The sequence below is a fragment of the Corythoichthys intestinalis genome, chromosome 10 (genome assembly GCF_030265065.1).
Source record: "Corythoichthys intestinalis isolate RoL2023-P3 chromosome 10, ASM3026506v1, whole genome shotgun sequence".
Classification (NCBI taxonomy): Eukaryota; Metazoa; Chordata; class Actinopteri; order Syngnathiformes; family Syngnathidae; genus Corythoichthys; species Corythoichthys intestinalis.
This window is the reverse complement of record NC_080404.1, coordinates 54,353,167-54,373,911: the sequence shown is the minus strand read 5'-3', so window position 1 is coordinate 54,373,911 and position 20,745 is coordinate 54,353,167. Positions and strand designations below refer to the sequence as shown.

The 20,745-nt window shown below is 39.7% G+C and overlaps 1 protein-coding gene across 2 annotated transcripts in view; it reads right to left on the bottom strand.

The window, feature by feature from the left end:
- Window positions 1–14,304: 14,304 nt before the first annotated feature.
- LOC130923344 (pro-neuregulin-3, membrane-bound isoform) overlaps window positions 14,305–20,745 on the bottom strand; it is a 527,775-nt gene continuing 521,334 nt past the window's right edge. Inside the window, exon 10 of one of the 2 annotated variants that reach the window (XM_057848992.1) lies at window positions 14,305–16,030. In XM_057848992.1, coding sequence (XP_057704975.1) covers window positions 15,652–16,030 — 379 coding nt within the window. In that variant the 3' untranslated portion in view covers window positions 14,305–15,651. The remainder of the gene's footprint in view (window positions 16,031–20,745) is intronic. The other variant, XM_057848993.1, reaches the window with a different exon arrangement.

The following is a 20,745-nucleotide window of genomic DNA, read 5'->3' as shown; positions in this document are numbered from 1 at the left end:
TTAAGATCATTGCTAGGCTAATCGCCGACAACATACACGTATGTATGTAGTGAGAGTGCTATCGCTAAACCATATAAACATTAAAAGCCTTAACTCCATTGACAAACAACAAATACATTAGACTTGACAGTGGATGTTAGCAATAACAAAGGATTTTGAATTGAAAATTTCGTAACTCACCTTTCCAAGCACAAGATAGATTCCTGCCGAATTTTCGTGGACGAGGACCTGTTTCACCCAACCAGCACGAAGTATTTATCAGCCTCCAAGCTCTTGAAGTTTTTCAAATTTTCGTGAGAATAGGCTGATTTTGTGTGGACAAGATAATTGTAAATATCAGCGTAGCAGATGTCAGGCAGACAGGGCGAAGACAGTGGGTCGAAAAACATCGATTTGAGCATCAAATATGGATCTGGCGACTGTATAGAACGAAGCTTTTCCACATAACGCCTTTTATGCAACACATCCAGTGAGTTTATGGCATCAGAAAGCACCGGGTCTTCCATGAAATGCATTTTAAATTCCTCGATCAATTGAAACCAATGCTAATACAGAGACAAAATGACGGACAAGTGGGCGGAACCATACAGCGAGCACGTGGTTTTGTGAGGTCGGTGGGTAGGGTCTATAGTCGGGCTTGTTTTGGTCAATATCCACGGTGAATGGGAACCTTTTTGAAACTCCAAAAAGGCGCATACGCCTCTCCCTCATAAAGCAAGATTTTTCTGCAGCCGTTTGGCTGGCGTGATGCGAAAAATAAACGTATTAATCCGCAAAATCAGGTGAATCCTTCGTCCTCATACACAACAGTACGCTGTATAGTGAAGAGGACGTCTTCTACCGTACACGTCACAGCGCCCTCCTCCTTAATGCAAGACCGAAGCCGGAAGTCACTCATTTTCATGGCGCGGGATTAAAAAAACTAAATAAATATAGCGATCGCTTCCGCACACATCCAAGCGGTCCATATCATTCAGGAGCATAAAATACTGTGTGTATTATGAAATAAACACGCTTTTTCGTGTCACATGCACTTTAAATTCATATATTGGAAAGTCTATTTTATGCAATGCCATTTTCGGCCACCGGGAGGGGCCAGCCCCCCCATTTCCGTATATGTTTATAAAATATATTATTCCCAAAATCTCATATTTAGCACACAGGCATTAAAAAAACAAATACACACCAGTAGAAGTTTTACAGCAGTGATTTCCCTGGCATTGAACGCATCGTCTGGAAATTTAATACCTAATTTTCCATTAAGACAATTTAAAACCTTCATTATGCGGATTTTAAATTTAGGACATTTTAAGACTTTTTAAGAACCCGCTTGAGGTTCCCACCCCTAATTTCAATATACAGTAATTCTGCTCTAATTCGAACCTGATTCAATTACACAAGAATATCATGTTTTTAACAGACTGCCATCAAATGCATCCAAAATGTCTTCCAAAAATAGTATCACATTGGGTGACATGTTTGTGTAGCGTTTGTTTTCCCCGTCTCTTAAAAAAAACCCACATGAAGTCAAAATGTCGAAAATGTCAGCGCAAATCTTATCACGTCGTGTGACATGTTGCTCCGGAGTGTCGACACAATGCGAGCCGCGTTGTCAACACAATGACAAGAAAACACAGAGTCCACTTTAGGAGAAGCTCAGCACTCCGGGAAAAAAAGCTTGTTGGCGAGAAAAGAAAAGTCAAGGAGCTTCCGACAAATGCCACAGAGGGCTTTTTTTCCCCGCCGCACAGAGGCAATAATAAAAAGGGACTGGTTAATATCGTGCGCTGTGACAGTTTTTTTTTTTTTTTTTTTAATGATAAAAGTTAGGAGGTAGTTGTTGACAAGCTAGGCTAACAAGCTAATAGGGGTGGGAACCCCTGGGGAGCTCACGACAACAATAATTTCAATGAGTTTATCGATAGCCCAATCGGTTTGAACCATCCCTCCCACTTCAAACCGATTGGACATCTACAGTCCCTGACAAAAGTCTTGTCGCTTATCCATTTTGTAGGAACAATTGCTAATAACTAGGGCTGTCAAAATTATCGCGTTAACGGGCGGTAATTAATTTTTTAAATTAATCACGTTAAAATATTTGACGCAATTAACGCACATGCCCCGCTCAAACAGATTAAAATGACAGCACAGTGTCATGTCCACTTGTTACTTGTTTTTTTGTCTCCCTCTGCTGGCGCTTTGGTGCGACTGATTTTATGGGTTTCAGCACAATGAGCATTGAGTAATTATTGAGAACAAGGGCGAGCTACTAGTTTATTTTTTGATTGAAAATGTTACAAAAAGTTTTAAAATGAGAACATTAAGAGACATTTTAATATGAAATTTCTATAACTTTTACAATTTTTAACAATTAATGTAACATGGAACAGTAACTGAAGAAATAATTAGCACAGAACATGAGTTTTGATTGTTATTTATTATAGGGATGTCAAAATTATCGCGTTAACGGGCGGTAATTAATTTTTAAAATTAATCACGTTCAAATATTTGACGCAATTAACGCACATGCCCCACTCAAACAGACTAAAATGACACTATAGTGTAATGTCCGCTTGTTAGTTGTTTTTTGGTGTTTGGCTCCCTCTGCTGGCGCTTGGGTCCGACTGATTTTATGGGTTTGTACCATGAGTGAACATGTTGTAATTATTGACATCAACAATGGCGAGTTACTAGTTTATTTTTTGATTGAAAATTTTACAAATTTTATTGAAACGAAAACATGAAGAAGGGTTTTAATATAAAATTTCTATAACTTGTACTAACATTTATCTTTTAAGAAATAAGTCTTTCTATCCATGGATCACTTTAACAGAATGTTAATAATGTTAATGCCATCTTGTTGATTTATTGTTATAATAAACAAATACAGTACTTATGTACAGTATGTTGAATTTATATAACCACCTTGTGTCTTATCTTTCCATTCCAACAATAATTTACAGAAAAATATGGCATATTTTATCGATGGTTTGAATTGCGATTAATTACAATTAATTTTTAAGCTGTGATTAACTCGATCAAACATTTTAATAGTTTGAATGCCCTACTAATAAGCTGACTTTTAATTATTCAATTGGTTTCAGAAATGGCTCATATGAAAGTTAAGACCCTCCCACATGACGTTGAATGTACAAAAATATATTTGTTTCACTGAAAAAAGATTTATCATTTAATGAAGACATAAAGGTCAAATTTTGGCAAGACAAAAGTTTTGTCGCCTACAGAAAGCAGTGTGAAAATTGAGCAAAAAATGTACTTCAAATCCAAAAATATCTTACATAAGCCAATTAAGTAGTGGTGCTGTGAGATCCAAATTTAATATTTTGTACGACTGCCGTGGGCTTTGGCAAGGATTCATGCAATTTATTGATGAAGTCATCAGGAACATCAAAGAAAGCAGTCTTGCATGCTTCCCAGAGTTCATTAACATTCTTGGGTTTCGTTTTCCATGCTTCCGCTTTCATCCTACCGCAGACATGCTCAATGATGTTCGAGTCTGGTGACCGGGCTGGCCAGTCCTGAAGGATCTCGATCTTCTTTGCCTTGAGGAATATGACGTATGCGATGGAGCACCATCCTGCTGCAGAATTTGTCCCTTTTTATGGATAGGAATGTAAGAGGCAGCTTAAGATTTGTTGATATTTCAGACTATTTATGTTGGCTTCCAAAATGGTCTGTAACCCAAGACCATGATTTCGTCACCGCCAAACTTCACTATTTTGTGGCAAAGGGTGGATTTTTCAGATGAATCTTCCATTGAATTACACCACAGTTGCTGCAAATATTGCAGGAGACCTACTGGAGCATGCATCGATGCGAGATTCGCTCAGAAAAGTTGTCCCTTTTTATGGTTCGAAATGTAAGAGGCAGCAAAGATTGGTTGATATTTCAGACCATTTATGTTGCCTTCCACCCTGCAGATCTCTCGCACACTCCCATACTGGATCTAACCCCAGACCGTGATTTTGCCACCACCAAACTTCACTGTTTTCTGAGTGCATCTCTGATCCACGCGGGCTCCAATAGGTCTCCTGCAATATTTGCGGCGACTGTGGTGTAATTCATTGGAAGATTCATCTGAAAAATTCACCTTTTGCCACAAAACAGTGAAGTTTGGTTGTGGTAAAATCATGGTCTGGGTTTACATCCAGTATGGGAGTGTGCGAGAGATCTGCAGGGTGGAAGGCAACATAAATAGTCTGAAATATCAACATATCTTAGCTGCCTCATACATTCCTAACCATAAAAAGGGAATAATTCTGCAGCAGTATGGTGCTCCATCGCATACTTCAATCTCTACCTCACAATTCGTCAAGGCAAAGAAGATCAAGATCCTCCAGGACTGGCCAGTCCAGTCACCAGACATAAACAGGATGAAAGAGGAAGCATGGAAGACGAAACCAAAGAATGTTGATGAACTCTGGGAGGCATGCAAGACTGCTTTCTTTGATGTCCCTGATGACTTCATCAATAATTTGTATGAATCCTTGCCAAAGCCCATGGAAGTCGTGCAAAATATTAAATTTGGATGTCACAGCACCACTACTTAATCTGCCTATGTTATGTAACATACAGTATTTGAAGTACATTTTTTGTTCAATTTTCACACTACTTTCTGTAGGCGACAAAACTTTTGTCTTGCCAAAATTTGACCTTTCCGTGAAACATATTTTTGTACATTCAACATCATTTGGGAGGGTCTTAGCTTTCATATGAGCCATTTCTGAAACCAATGGAAGAATTAAAAGTCAGGTTATAAGCAAGTGTTTCTACAAAATGTATAAGCGACTAGACTTTTGTCAGGGACTGTATGGCCGTCAGTGGCAACCAAAAGGTGAATATTTTGAAAGAAGTGGGTCAAGAGCCTGGTGGTATCGGCCTCACTGATACAGCATCCAGAGTGTTTGTTATTATGAATGGATTTACTCCTGCCGTGGACGGGTGTTAAATGGATCTTCCCGTGTAGATAATCCTAATTGGACAGCATGTGAGAGGAAATAATCGGATGAAGTGTCAAATGCCTGCCAACAACGGCGACATCATCTACATGACATCATGCAATGGCCTGCATCAGTGTTAGAATCACCATATTAATCGCAGGCGCGCACACACATACTTGCCAGAAATCTTATTTATGTGTACTAACATAAACTATATGTATAGGCATCTTCCATTTGTCTGTGTCAATCAAAGTGAAGGTTTAAGCCAGGGGTCATGAATTAAAAATACTCTGCGTCCGAAATTAATCTGGGTCCGGAAATATTTTTAATGCTTCTTTTTTTCCCAAAAATACAAACTTATTTCTACGTGGCCATGCTGATAATTACAACATTCAAAAATGTAAATAAAATATAAAAGGTGCATAAAACTAAAGTGATTTAATTGAATCATTAAATAGCAACATAAGACAAGTTCAAGACTTTTTTTTTTTTTTTTTAATTGTGGATGCTGACAGGGGAATTTGCTTTATTTTTTGACTGACCTCTTCTTTTTGCTTTACATCAACAAAGTTTCAGCAACTACACTCATACAATCTTTGACAATCGGTGCGTCACTGAAAGACTTTTTGTTTTGACCCAATAGCCACGCTATTCTGAGGGAGAATTCATTTGCGAGTTGCTGTGCAGTGAATAAATGAACCATGAGCCTTGAGGTGCGATCATATTGAGCCCTTAATTCCGCTATTTTTTGAGAACGGATGTCAGAGTTCATAGGGAAACTGCAAAAAAAACGGGCTTAGTCTCATAGTGCCTTTTCAAATTGACGCTTTTTACAAGCGCTACCGTCTCTGAATGAGTCTCAGATGAGGCATAGCGGTCTTGTGCTGCCGCCAGGTAAAATGAACAAAAATGTGTTGGTCCACTCCTCCTTAAACACTATGTTTTCAGCATCAATCTTGCGTAGTTTTGAGCACGCCATTTGCCGTACCTTTTCGCCTCTTCCTCCAACTTCATTCGGCTCAGTTTTTGGCTGTCACTCCGCGGAGTCTGGAAGCGAGTGTGAGACATGCTGTTCTAAAAATAACTTTCAAATGCTTCACTCCCATTGGCTGGCTCACGCGCGTCACCGCTAAGGTTTTTGTTTGTTGCCCGCCTCCACTCTGCAAACCCGCAGAAAAAAAGATTTTTGTTGTTGCAACGTGTATTAGTCCGGACAGCTTGAGATCTGGTCCAGATGGCTTGGGGGTCCGGAACCGGACCGAGGTCCGCGGTTCCGTGACCTCTGGTTTAAGCGATAGAAGCGGTCGCCCTGCTGATTGTATTAACGCTATATATAGTACATACAGTGCTGGCCAAAAGTATTGGCACCCCTGCAATTCTGTCAGATAATGCTCAGTTTTGCCCAAAAAATGATTGCAAATGCTTTGTTCGTAATATCTTTATTTATTTTGCTTGCAATGAAAAAACAAAAGACAATGGGGGAAAAAAAAAACAAAAAAACATCATTTTACACAAAGCTCCAAAAATTGGCCAAACAAAAAGTATTGGCACCCTTTGAAAAAATCACCTGTTACTTACCTGTGGCACATAAGAGGTGGTGGCAAGAACTAAATCACACTTGCAGCCAGTTAAAATGGATTAAAGTTGACTCAACCTGTCCTGTGTCCTTTTGTGTACCACATTGAGCATGGAAAAAAGAAAGAAGACCAAAGACCTGTCTGAGGACTTGAGAAGAAAATTTTGAGGAAGCATGGGCAATCTCAAGACTACAAGTCCATCTCCAAAGACCTGAATGTTCCTGTGTCTACCGTGCGCAGTGTCATCGATAAGTGTAAATCCCATGGCACTGTGGCTAACCTACCTATATGAGGACGGAAAGAAACATTGACGAGAGATTTCAATGAAAGTTGTGTGGATGGTGGATATAGAACCTCGACTAACGTCCAAACAAGTTCAAGCTGTCCTGTAGTCCGAGGGTACACCAGTGTCAACCTGTACTATCTGTCGGCGTCTGGGTGAAAAGGGACTCTATGGTAGGATACCCAGGAAGACCCCACTTCTGACCCGGAAACATAAAAAAGCCAGGAGTTTGCCAAAACTTACCTCAAACAACCATAAAACGTTTTGGAAGAATGTTCTCTGGTTAGATTAAACAAAAGTAGAGCGTTTTGGGAAAAGGCATTGACATAGAGTTTAGAGGGAAAACCCCGAGGCCTTCAAAGAAAAGAACACGGTCCCCACAGTCAAACATGGCGGAGGTTCCCTGGTGGTTTGGGCAGAGGCGTCGCATCCCATTAGGCAAACCAGGCAATTGCCTAGGGCCCCCCAGCCAGCAGGGGCCCCCGGAGGGCCAACAGATTTAGCACATGCAGCTTTACTGCACTGTCGCAGCGACAAGGGCCCTAAATTATTCTGCAAAATTTGTTGGTAATCTTCAAACTTCATAATGCCATGCACACGGTCAAGCAGTCCAGTGCCAGAGGTAGCGAAGCAACCCCAAAACATTAGGGAACCTCCGCCATGTTTGACTTTGGGGACCGTGTTCTTTTCTTTGAAGGTCTCGGTTTTTTTTTCTCTAAGCTCTATGTCGATGCCTTTTCCCAAAAAGCTCTACTTTTGTTTAGTCTAACCAGAGAACATTCTTCCTAAACGTTTTTGGCTGTCTGAGGTAAGTTTTGGCAAACTCCTGGCTTTTTTATGTCTCTGGGTCAGAAGTGGGGTCTTCCTGGGTATCCTACCATAGAGTCCCTTTTCACCCAGACGCCGACAGATAGTACAGGTTGACACTGGTGTACCCTCGGACTACAGGACAGCTTGAACTTGTTTGGACGTTAGTCGAGGTTCTATATCCACCATCCACACAACTTTCATTGAAATCTCTCGTCAATGTTTCTTTCCGTCCTCATATAGGTAGGTTAGCCACAGTGCCATGGGATTTACACTTATCGATGACACTGCGCACGGTAGACACAGGAACATTCAGGTCTTTGGAGATGGACTTGTAGCTTTGAGATTGCCAATGCTTCTTCACAATTTTGCTTCTCAAGTCCTCAGACAGTTCTTTGGTCTTCTTTCTTTTCTCCATCCTCAATTTGGTACATACAAGGACACAGGACAAAGGTTGAGTCAACATTAATCCATTTTAACTAGCTGCAAGTGTAATTTAGTTGTTGCCACTCCCTGTTATGTGCCACAGGTAAGTACCAGGTGCTGTTAATCACAGAAATTAGAGAAACATCACATTGTTTTTCAAAGGGTGCCAATACTTTTGTCCGGCCCAATTTTGGAGTTTTGTGTAAAATGATTTCATTTTTTTCCCATTCTCTTTTGCGTTTTTTCATTGCAAGCAAAATAAATGAAGATATTACTACCAAAGCATTTGTAAATGCAATCATTTTCTGAGAAAAACTGAGCTTTATCTGACAAAATTGCAGGGGTGCCAATACTTTTGGCCAGCATTGGATGTGTGTGTATGTATATATACTGTACATATACATGTATATATACACAACATGTATATATATACAACCTTCAGTAACCTTCCACAGCCATGAAGAAATAAGTTGAATTACCAGTTTAATAAAATGTTAGTTTGATCCTTTTTGGGAAAAGAAATCTTGGCCAAAATGTTCTATTATGAACTCATTGGCTGCCAAATGCCAGAAGAAAATGTCAGCTGACAGATGAAAAGTGAAACAATAAAAACGTGAAAAACAAACAAAAAATCCTCTGCAGACTCTTGCAGAGATGTCAAATGAGATCAGTCGACTTGACCCCACACTAACCCTTCGTAAGAACCCCCCCCTACCAACCGGCATGAATGACTATAACATCAGCACAGAACACTTGACAGCCAAGGCACAAACAAGCAAAGGGGGGTGTTATTTGTTGGGAAATGGCGCACTCTTGTGGACACTTGCGTTTTTTTAAAAAAAATTTAAAATCCTTGTGCCTAGTGTTGCACGATACCATGATTTTTAAAATCCAATTTTCTTGAGCATGTGCACCAACTTGTGGTATACTGAAAGTAGCGTGGTTTGGAAAAGCATTATTTTGCGTGGTGAAGCTTGGGATCCGGAAGTCCTCCGGGCAGAAGATACCTGACCAACATTTGGCGAGGATGCGAGCTCAGGTGGACCTTTTCGGCTTTCGCGTTGCATCTTGTCGCGGGCCACTCGGCACATATGTCGCATGAGCGGGGGGCCGCTTCCAGCGATGTCAGTGTAATGTTCCCTTCAAACCTAGAAAGCCATCGCATTAACTCACTGGCTGCCATTGATGGTGCTGGATGTCCAATCCATTTAAACTCGAAATAGATTGAAGATCGTGGCGCCATCAATTGGTTGCTGCAAAAACACTTCCATGTTACTCAAATCTTTAGCACACACACACAAAAATGTTGCAGTAGTTTGCCCTAGCTAACACAATGCCTTGCTGTGAGAACATATTCAATTTAAAAAAAATAATTCAAGTGTTTTTGTTTAGCTGCTGGAAAAAATCATTTCAGCGATAAGAGTGGCAAGAGTTGATTTCTTTCTCGTGTGTAGCTTGCAGGCAGTGAAGCCATGGTCTGTAAGTGGACTGGCATTGACTGGCAACAGTTCATTGATTGTCAAAATGTGACTTGACAGGGACCGGTTTGTTGTTAGTTCGCATGTCCTGACTTAAAAGAGCTCTGACACTAAACCAATGAGGTAGAAAATGAATGGACTTGATGCTGGTTAAAGATGCGCACTCTCTATTTTTTTTAGAATTGCGCGATATCGATCAAGAGGTCATAAATCATCCATCAACATGTTCATCTTTGACAGAGGCCAATATTTAAGAATGTCTTTTACATAACAGCACTACGAATACCGTGTCCTATATCAGTAGCTAGCATGCTAGATATCTAGATAGCCTGTATTGGCCCTATTGTCTTTTTCCAATATTTAACAGTTTTAGCGGGTGCATTGTCCTAAATCACGAAATAATAAATAATCAACATGTTTATATTTGACAGACGCAAGCCAAGAAACTTTTTTTTTTTTTTTTACATTAAATATCTTCAAAAATGTGTATCTATGTAAATTGTACAATATTTTAACAGTTTTAGTGGGTGATTTGTCTGAAATTGATCAAAGGGTCATAAATCGCCAATAAACATGTTCATCGTTGACAGACAATATTTAAGATTAGGCATGTCCGAAGTCCGGCCCGGGGGCCAAATGCGGCCCGTGGTCAAATTTCATCCGGCCCCCAGCCCCTGTCGTGAAATCAATAACGTCTGGCCCGCAGACAGATTTAATAAATAAATAAATAAAAACTACTGAAATGCAAAGAAAACTGTTTTGCTCAGTTATTTCTATAATACATACAAACACTGATTTTCATTCAAAATTGTATTTTTTTTCAACGATTTGCAAAATAAAAGTTAACAAAAACAGCTATAACTCCAACCTCCATCTCCTAATTTCTATTTTCCCTCATTTCCTCAGATACTACATGCCAAATCTCAATTTTAACTACTTAAAAACATAAGATGTACATTGATATTGAAGATAATGTGAACATTTACTTATTGTTGTGTTTTTTAATAATAAAGATATAAGTAACATACATTCAGAAAAAAAATATTATTATAAAATTATAAAATGTATTTATTATTATGCAGAGTGAAATGGAATATATTTTGAAGATCGCACAAACATTTACTTTTTGAAATCATAAGGAAATGAATAGGTAGCCTAACACAAATTAACAAATATAAGTCCAAAGTGCACATTGACAGCTAAAATGTTCTGAACCTCCCCATCAGAGCAAATAAAACAAAATATGATAAATAAGCCACCTTAGATCTTTCCTTGCTCTTAAAGATTTGATCCATTTTCTGTTGCATTGCCCTATTTTGTTTTTGTTTTTTTTGTTTTTTTGCTGTTTCAGAAAAAATACACATCTAAACCAATCAGAGCTAACTATCACTGGTGATCACATGTCAGTATTTTAGCCAATTAAAAGGATAAATGAGTCCAGGCGTTTTGCTTTGCTGCGTGGATTCGTCAGCAGCTGGGGAAACCTCCATGCCGTCCGTGGAATAAAATAAATAATAAATATTGGTGGAACCGGATTACCCGACACAGAACTTTATTATGCTTGTTGTTAGTACTTGTGTATGTAAATTTGATGTTGGTAGATTGTTTTCTTCTTGGAGATGAAATGCATGTGTGGCAGCTTTGTATTTTTCTTTTTTTACATAACGTTTTGACAGTTGCCGTCATATTTTCAGACTCAAAGCACCCTATACCGGAACAGCGTTCCTGCCCTGAATCTTATTCCGGAACTGCGTTCCAGCCCTGAATCTTATACCGAAACTGCGTTCCTGACCGTTCCCGCTCACTTTCACCCCTGACATTACCCCCATGCTAGATCGATCATAACTATCCATCCATCCATCCATCCATCCATCCATCCATCCATCCATCCATCCATCCATCCATCCATCCATCCATCCATCCATCCATCCATCCATCCATCCATCCATCCATCCATCCATCCATCCATCCATCCATCCATCCATCCATCCAACTTGCTAGCTAATTTACATCTTTAGCTAGTTATCTAAATCTATTTTTCAAGCTAACTAGCCAGCCAGCGATAGATAGATAGAGATAGCTATAGCCTTTAGATAACTAACAGGCTGGCTAGTTAGCTTTAAAAATAGATTTATAGATAGATAACTAGCTAAAGATGTAAAATAGCTAGCAAGTTAGACAGCTAGATAGCTAGATAAATTAAGATATAGATCATAAATCGTCAACATTTTCATGTTTGGCAGAAGCTAATATTTAAGATCGTCTTACACATAACAGCACTACAAAATACTGTGTCCTTTTTCAGTAGATAGATAGATAGATAGATAGATAAAGTTATAGTATAGATAACTAGCTAGCTTATTATCTATTTCTATCTTAGATAGATAGATGGATAAAGATACAGTGGATGTAAATAACTAGCTCGCTAGCCTGTTATCTATTTCTATCTTTAGATAGATAGATAGATAGATAGATAGATAGATAGATAGATAGATAGATAGATAGATAGATAGATAGATAGATAGATAGATGGATAACCTTTATTGTCCCATTCCAATATTCAAGTTTTAATGGATGATTTGTCTGAAAAAGATCAAGGGGTCATTTGTCAATGAACATGTTCATCTTTGACAGAAGCTAATTTTCGGATTGTCTTTTACATAGAAGCACTACAAATACTGTCCTTTTCAGCGAGATGTCCAGCAAATTAGCTATAGATGAAAACTAGCTAGAAAGTTAAGTAAATAGCTAGCTAGATAGATAAAGATAGCTAGATAGATAACTAGCCTTGACATGCCCATTTTTTTTTTACATCCTGTCGGGGCGAATTTGGATGGATTGATGGATGGATGGATGGATGATAGGCTTTATCTTCCCATTCCAGTATTTAACAGTTTTAGTGGGTGGGTTGTCCGAAATCAATCGTGGTGTCATAAATCTGCAAACATGTTTATCTTTGACAGATGAGAACTTTTAAACTAGCCTTTTCCATAATGCTAGCACTGAGAAATATGCTTTTTTATGTCATTTGTATATAAAATAACAGTTTTACTGTGTAGGTTATCCTGAATCAATCAATCAAGGGTCATAAATCAATCAACATATTTGTCTTTGAATGACTTAATTTTTAACTTTTTTTGTAATGTCATCACAAGAGAATGTTTTTCAATGCTAGTCTTGGGAGAGGTTTTTGTTCAGGGTTGACAGAGTAAAATATTGATCTTAACAGATGTCATAAATCAATTATTACAATTTTGACACAAACTATCCTTGCTAATGCTTTTTAAAAACGTGATTGTCTCAAATATATCTTAACGGTATATGGTCACAAATGCATTTTTGTCCACACACCTTTTTAAATAAAGCATTCAAACATAAAAAGATAACTTTACTTACTTGATAATCCTTTATCTATTTTTAAAAGTTGTGCAAGTTCGCTAATAATACTGCCATTTTTTTCTTCCCAGTAGAGTAATGACAAGCGCTTGTGTTCCCATAGTTTTAGGGATAGGGTTTATTTGTAGGACGTATTGGAAACCCGGAGGTGTTCCCTTCATATTTTGTGTGAATGTAAACATTACGTCACGCGGCAGACAGCAAATGTGCCTTTTTGTCGATGATGAAGTGGCGCGCTGGCTTTTTTCTCCTTCCCTCTGCTTGGCAAACTTCACACAGCCCGAGTTCTGTAATTGGAGCGCGGCGGCGCCGTTGAATGTCATTAAATGTCAGCGGCCTATAAATAGCCTTTCATTAGCAAAAGACAGCGACGCCATCAATCCGGCGGCAACGCAAATTTTCACTTGTGATGCTCGCTTTGCGTACGCGCCACAAAGTATACCATTCAAAGGAAGTACAGAACTCACTGGTTGCCATTGGTTCATTTGCCCCATAACGGATTGGACGTCTATTTCTGTGAATGGCACCGAAATATGAGCGTTCACAGCTAGCGCTTGCAATATAGGTGAATTGAACATCTGTTGTTGCCAATAGAAGCTAAAGCGTTATCTTGGCAATCTGGGGTCAATATTATGAATGATTTACTGTTGATTTTGGGGCATTTCCAGGTTATGTCCTGTTTATTTTGGATCACTTCCTGTTGGTTTTGGGACATATAACGCAAATATTTCGTCAACGAACAATTATTAATGACGATGACGAGACGATAACAAGCTAAAAACATGCCTTGGGAAACTAAAAGGTAACGACATGAATGCCAGTTTCGTCTGACGAGACCAGAACCTGACGAAAATGTGCCATAGTTTCTGTCACATGTTCACAATGTGTGTCATTTTATGTGTAGTTAGCCTGCATCGTAGCAGTGTCTAGTTGTGTCACTCATGTGACGTGCTGCACCCCCCCTCACTCACCCACTAGTGTCCTCTCTAGTCTCCTCTCTTGCTTGTTTTGAGACACACACTATAAGATTTGTCTTCTTAACACACTAAATATAACTCGTAATGTAACCACAAGCATCATACTCCACCAGGGAGCTTCTGCGAGGGGCAGTGGGACGGGCAGCGTGGTAGAACTACCATTCGGAGGTCCAACTGCCCTAAGCCGGGCTCTCATATTTGAATGCATACGTTGCACTACTACACTACTACTTCTCTTCAAATTGGTCCCGTGAAAAATCATTAAAAAAAAAAATCATGAACTTATGAAACCCAGCCGGACTCTCCGGAGAGCACGTGATAAGAGGACTTGTCCGGGAAAAAGAGGACGTTTGGTCACCCTAACCCAATGCGGTCCGTTTCTCATTGCGTCCCGAAGACCGCGCTGTGTATTAGTTCCGCTTTACTTGACATATTTCAATAATCGGAATTTGGATGTTTGTGAATCGTTCTCGAATCTTCCACGGCCGAATCGCTCAAGGATGTAATGACGGCTGGGCATGTTGTATCGTGGTTCTAAGTGTTGGATGGTGCTTCTTTACTCACGAGAGAAAATGGCTCGTCATCCAGAATGAATTCTTCGGCAATGACTCTTGTTATTCCCTGGGTTTTTGGACTGTCGGGTGTCAGTTTGTCACGCATAGCAAAAGTTTCTGCCAGTGTTAGTTGCGTAGGACCTTTCTTTTTGTCTTCGGTTTTCTTAACATACTCCTTATATTGTTTGTGGTGGTATTTCGCTAAACGCTTGATTAGGTTGGTTGTGTTAAAACTTCTTACAGCTTTACCACTACGCTTGACTTTATTGTGGCATATGTTGCACTCTGCCTCTTCGTCCTTTAAGGTGAAATGATCCCACACAGCTGACGTTTTTACCGATAAAGTCTCTCGGTAAATTGGGAGACGGTAATGTAAATATAGTGTGTTGAAGGTGTGCCGTAAAATGCGGACCGGATTTTGGGAAACCAAAGCAAAAACTGGAATGCATTATGTAAACGGTGCGCTGGAAAACGCGGACTGGACTTTTAAAAAAAACTGGATCAGAAGTCTGGATCGGAATTTTTCCGTGTTTTGATCCGATACCGATGCGCATTTTTTGCCCATATCGGCGTCCGATCCGATATTTCTCAAATACAAACTGCTCAGACCAGTCGGACACTCAGATTTCCATTCTTTGTGTCAAGCAGCTGAACAGGACAGGTTACAAAAAAATTGTTGGTCAATAATTAAACAACATCTTACCCTCAACGTCAAATATTAAGACTTACACAGTGAAGCTACAACATAAAGACATTTATTTCTTGTTTCAACACTCAAACAGCCAGGCCACAAGGTGGTGCCGCTTGTCAACCCACGTGGATGAAAAATCAAATGAAGAACAATCAGAAAATGTGCTTCCTTCCCTCCCCGTGACTTCACTTGGCGTGTCCTTGTCCGTTTTTGTCTCGTTCGTCGTACAAAACGGAGAAGAAAAAAAAAAAGACGTACATCATTCCTGTCATTGTTCTTCGACTTGGTCACTTTTTGAATTCCGTATATTTATATCCATATATCATATTTATATATATATATATTCATATATTCTTTGTACAGTGAAAACCAGCACGGCGCGACGGGTTATTTGGTATGTTTTTCGTCGTGTATTTTTTCCTTCCTTCCCGGCGGCCATTTTGCGTGTGTACAGAATTCCGTGTTTTCTTCATTCGGACGAGAGCGCTTTTTCCTGTGTGTTTATTGGTCCGGCTCTCTTAATAACTGAGTGTGCGTAGCTCCGCCCACGTTGAGGTCGAGGACGCAGACAATTTCTCTTGCTCGCGCCGGTCCGCCAACGGGGGCGGCGCGACCGTCCTCCGTCCGCCGCCTCGCCGAAACGCGTGGCCGCCTCGCTTCCAGCTCCTCGTGCCGGCGCTCTGGCGCCGAGCGCTCGCAGACTTCGTTCGATGACATCAATGTGGTTTGCATACAGGAAACCTCGTAATCGTGGCGACCCCGCACGGATGGGATGATGAGGACGGAGGCCGGGCGGCGTGAATCGCCGCCGCCGCATTGCATATTTGCCAGGACTTGGCGTCCGGGCTCCATCCGGCGAGGAGCTTCTTGATGGACGTAACTGTACAAGAATTAAAAAAAAAAAAAAGAAGGGGGTTAAACCGGCTGTTTCAAACTCAAGGACCAGATCTGACCCAGTGTCGGTTTCATCAACAATGACGATAACAAAAATATTTCGTCAACGAACAATTTTTTCATGACGATGACGAGATAAAAACGTGGCTTGCCAGTTTTCGTCTGACGAGACAACAACCAGACGAATGTGCCACAGTTTCTGTCATATGTTCACAATTTGACAGAAAAGCTTTGCCCAGGCACGGGGCTCTCCCACGGGCCCACTTTCGCCTGGCGCTCCCAGGAAAAAAATCTCAGCAGAAGCATCTTAGCATAAGACACTCTAAAACATAGGCAAAAAAAATCTTTGTTTCCCGAAAACGTTAAACTACAGGTAGTCCCCGGGTTACGAACGAGTTCCGTTCCTACGCTGGCAACATCACCCGAATTTCCGCGCAAGTCGGAATTTACCCTTTAAATCTCAAAATAACTACAAAAAGTCCAAAATTATAGTATTTTTCTTAATGATAAAGGATACACTGCTTTCTGGTGGCAAAGTTGGGTCCGGCTGGATTGTTGCCTTGTATGACTGAGAAGCAGACTCAGACATCTGACACTGATAAATGATAGCTGTGCTCTGGTTTGGCCCACATAAGGCTGTAAGTTGTTTTAGCTAATATATTTTTGTGCATGGATTTTTTTATTAAGTGTACACTTTGTGTGTGGAGTTACGTGTGAGCAATATCCGTCTTGTGTCTTATCTTTCCATTCCAACAATAATTTACAGAAAATATGGCATATTTTATACAGGCATGAAATTCGCCGTTTTGAAGTAAAAAAGGATGACCTACGTGAATCGTGTAGATCTGAGGAGAAAACTTTTAAGGGGGGTGGGGGGGGTCGGGTGTAGGCATGTGCCGGTGTAGGCGCACTATCCTGTTACCTTCACGGTTTACCATGCTATGAAAACGTCGCGGTTACAAAACCACTAAAAATTTCCGTCATACAGTAGTACATATAGCTCCCGTTAAGATCGCGTCAAGCTTGTGTATTTAACGGTAATATAAAAGCAGTGTTGTGAGTAATTTCCTCCACACCTTTCTCACCTTTTTAACCCCTGACCCATTTTCATGCCTGTTTATAGATGGTATGAATTGCGATTAATTACAATTAATTGATTTTTAAGCTGTAATTAACTCGCTTAAAAAATTTTAATCGTTTGACAGCCCTATTTTGAACATAGGTGAGTTGCGAGTTTCGCCTAATTTCCCGAACAAAAGTCCAATAGCATAAATGCTACAAATGCTAATGTAATTAAAATTATCTTAGCAAATTGCTCACATGTAACTCCACAAACTGTGACTGTAAACTTAATTACAAATGCATACACAAACATTTATTAGCTGAAACAACTTACAGCTTTATGTAGGCCAAACCAGAGTGAGCTATCCTTTATTTATGTCAGACGTCTGAGTATGCTCTTCAGTCATACAAGGCGACAGTCCAGCCAGACCCAACGCTGCCACCAGGGGGCAGTGTATCCTCCATCATTAAACAAAACACAATACTTTTTGGATAGTTATTTTAAGATTTATTTAAAGGGTTAGTTCCGATTTCAGGGTCCCCCCAGGATTGATAAATCTAAATTCAAGACTTTTAAGACCTTTTTAATGCCATTTCAACTGAAAATTAATACTTTTCTCGCACACATTATTTAGATAATATTGAATTATATTAAAAAAATAAAGCACTGAACATCAAATTTAACCTTAATTACTAAGTGTGTTTGACAAAAGAATGCACATATATTGAAGATACAATTAAAATACATTTAAATATAAGGTCTTTCAGAATTTTTTCCCCCAGGATAAAATGGATTTTACACTATTATTGTAAAGCAATTTCAGAAATGACATTTACAATAAAACAGGTTTCCCTTTTAAGAGGACCTAGTCAAGGTGGTAGGTAGGTGATTGTTAAGTTGGCCACCTTAACTGTAAAGTGCTTGCAATTGGCAGTGAAAGTAAAAAAAAAACAGCCACTAAATGGCAGTAGTTTACCATTAATTACCACAAAATAAAAAAGCTACACATGACCATTTCCCTTGGTAATTGTTTTTTTCTAATCACATTACAAGAAGTATAAAAAACACATGTTAATCCTTTGTTAGCTATTGAAGACATTTCTTTTAATTAGAGAAAATCCATACTCTTATTTAATCAAGAAAAACATTTAAATATACCAGGAGGTGTTTTATTATCACCTACATTATAATTTGCCTATCACCATGTCCAATAATAGACAGTGTCAACCGTGTTGTGTATCTGAGAGTGATGGTGAATCTACGACTCGGGTTTATCCATGCTAAGGCTAGTGCACCTGCCAATACCCCATTGAACATGGCTAACTCTTGAGTTAAAACTGCGAAATTCACATTCATTCGAAAGGCAAACCGTGCAGAAATACATTATTGCATCTAACACATTTTAATTGGAGAAATTGGAAACTTACTTTGAAATGTTAAGCAGGTCCACTGCCTTCGCATGACCCATAGCATCTGGATGCGACTTGGTCGCCGATCCAATACCTCACATGCTGGTCCAACTGTTTGGACTTGGTTGTCTTGTTGAGGCTTTCGTCGAACATAACAACTAAGGCATCTGAGCAGTTCCTTGCGTTAGCACACAGTACTGTGCGATTGCCTGCTGTTGATGCTAATGATGCTAACGGCGCGCACGCACGAGGTGCAGCGCATCTTAAAAATTCTACGCGTCATCTTGGATTAAAAAAAACAAACTTCATCACGGATATAATTTAGGTTGCACTGAAATGTTCTTGAAAATTAAAACCACTGTGAAAAAATTCCAGACTTACGACAGCTAATTTAATGCTTTTAATACCTTTAATCATGGAAAACTAAATTCAATGCTTTTTTTATACTTTTAATAACCCGCGGGTACCCTGGATTTACGCAGAAATTCGTTAGTAACCCAGGGACTACCTGTAGATCAAACTTGCGGTGTATTTTTATCAACAATAAAGTTGGCCCCCTGTCCGCACCAGTTCTAAACCAGCTGCTAGGGAGGCCCCGTTTATGCTCATCCCACCCGGGCCCTACTCACATTTCTTCCCCGACCGATTGGACGTCTAGCGCCGTCAACGGCACAGAAAGATGCTTATCCTCTGCCAAATCTCAAACGGCATCCTGGAAGCTCGTCGACGCTGAAAGGAAAACCTCGGCGGCTTTTCCGGTCTGGCGGCGCGGATCCCCGCGGAGATGACGCGGCCGATAAAGGAGGATGATGCTGACTGGCGAATGCTAATTCTCGAGATAACGCTCGCCGACAAATCCCGCGTGATGCGCCGTCAGATGGAAATCGCTGCGAGTTCACGCACCGGGGGAGACGTCGACGACGAGAGGCGCACTTGTGACGCTTTTATCTCTCGGGAAACTTATTACACACACGTGTGCAAACAATACACAAGATAGACAAGTACACGCTAGCACAAAGTTAACTTGTTCACGGCTGTCAATTTCAATGTAGTAGACGTCCGATCCGTTTGAAGTGGGAGGGTGGCAGCGAATGAACGAATTTTTGGGGCATTTCACATCCTGAAAAGGAAGTGACTCAAGAATGTCCCAACGGAATAGGAAGTGAATCATAACCAGTGTTGTTAATCTTACTTTAAAAAAGTAACTAATTAGTTACAAATTACTTCTCCCATAAAGTAATTGCGTTAGTAACTCAGTTACCTGAATGTAAAAGTAATTAGTTACTTGTCAAAGTAACTGGTGATCATTTTCTTTTCTTTTTTTAACCATTACAACAGTTACTCCCGAATCCTCCTGTCCAATCCACAAACAGACAATAATCCTAAACACACCACACAATGCGAAGTTTAAAGGGTTTTTGGGACAATTGGCCCTAGCCCAATTCTTTACCCTAAACTTAACTAGACACTGGGGTATTGCGGATATTGCAATAACTAGATAGTAACCTTTGCTATGTGTGGAAGTGATTTAATGTTCTGAATCAACCGTTAAAGTTGTTAAAGGGATCCTCTACTTTTTAAGACAAGTCATTCTTAAAAGATAAATGTTAGTATGAGTTATAATAATTTGATATTAAAACCCCTCTTAATGTTTTTGTTTTAATAAAGTTTGTAAAATTATTTTAAGTGATAGGTCGGCATTCTTGTTACGCCGCAGTGCGTGACATCACCGGGCCTCTTGCCGAAATTCCAGCGTGTCACTCGTTAGCTTTCCCAACATGTCGTTGGTTCTACCCTTCCTATTTGAACCAGATCTGAAAAGTGAGGAGCAGGACAGCACTGTCGGTCGTTCACAAGACGAGCTTCAGGGAAAAATGCGTGCAGTAAATACCTGATAAGACAAAAGTTGGGCAAAAGTCTCAATGACAACAGAGCGAGAGAGCGTATCTCACACAGTTAAACAACAATGCAAAGTGAACTGGCATTCCCATCAAAACAGATATGCAAAATACACATAAAACTTACTCAGACTTTTGATTCTTATTATTGTTATTTCTATTCTTCTTATTATTATATTAACTCTACTTTTGATTGAAATTTTTACAAATTTTATTAAAACGAAAACAGGAAGAGGGGTTTTAATATAAAATTACTATAACTTGTAACTGGAACATTTATCTTTTAAGAACTACAAGTCTTTCTATCCGTGGATCACGTTAACAGAAAGAA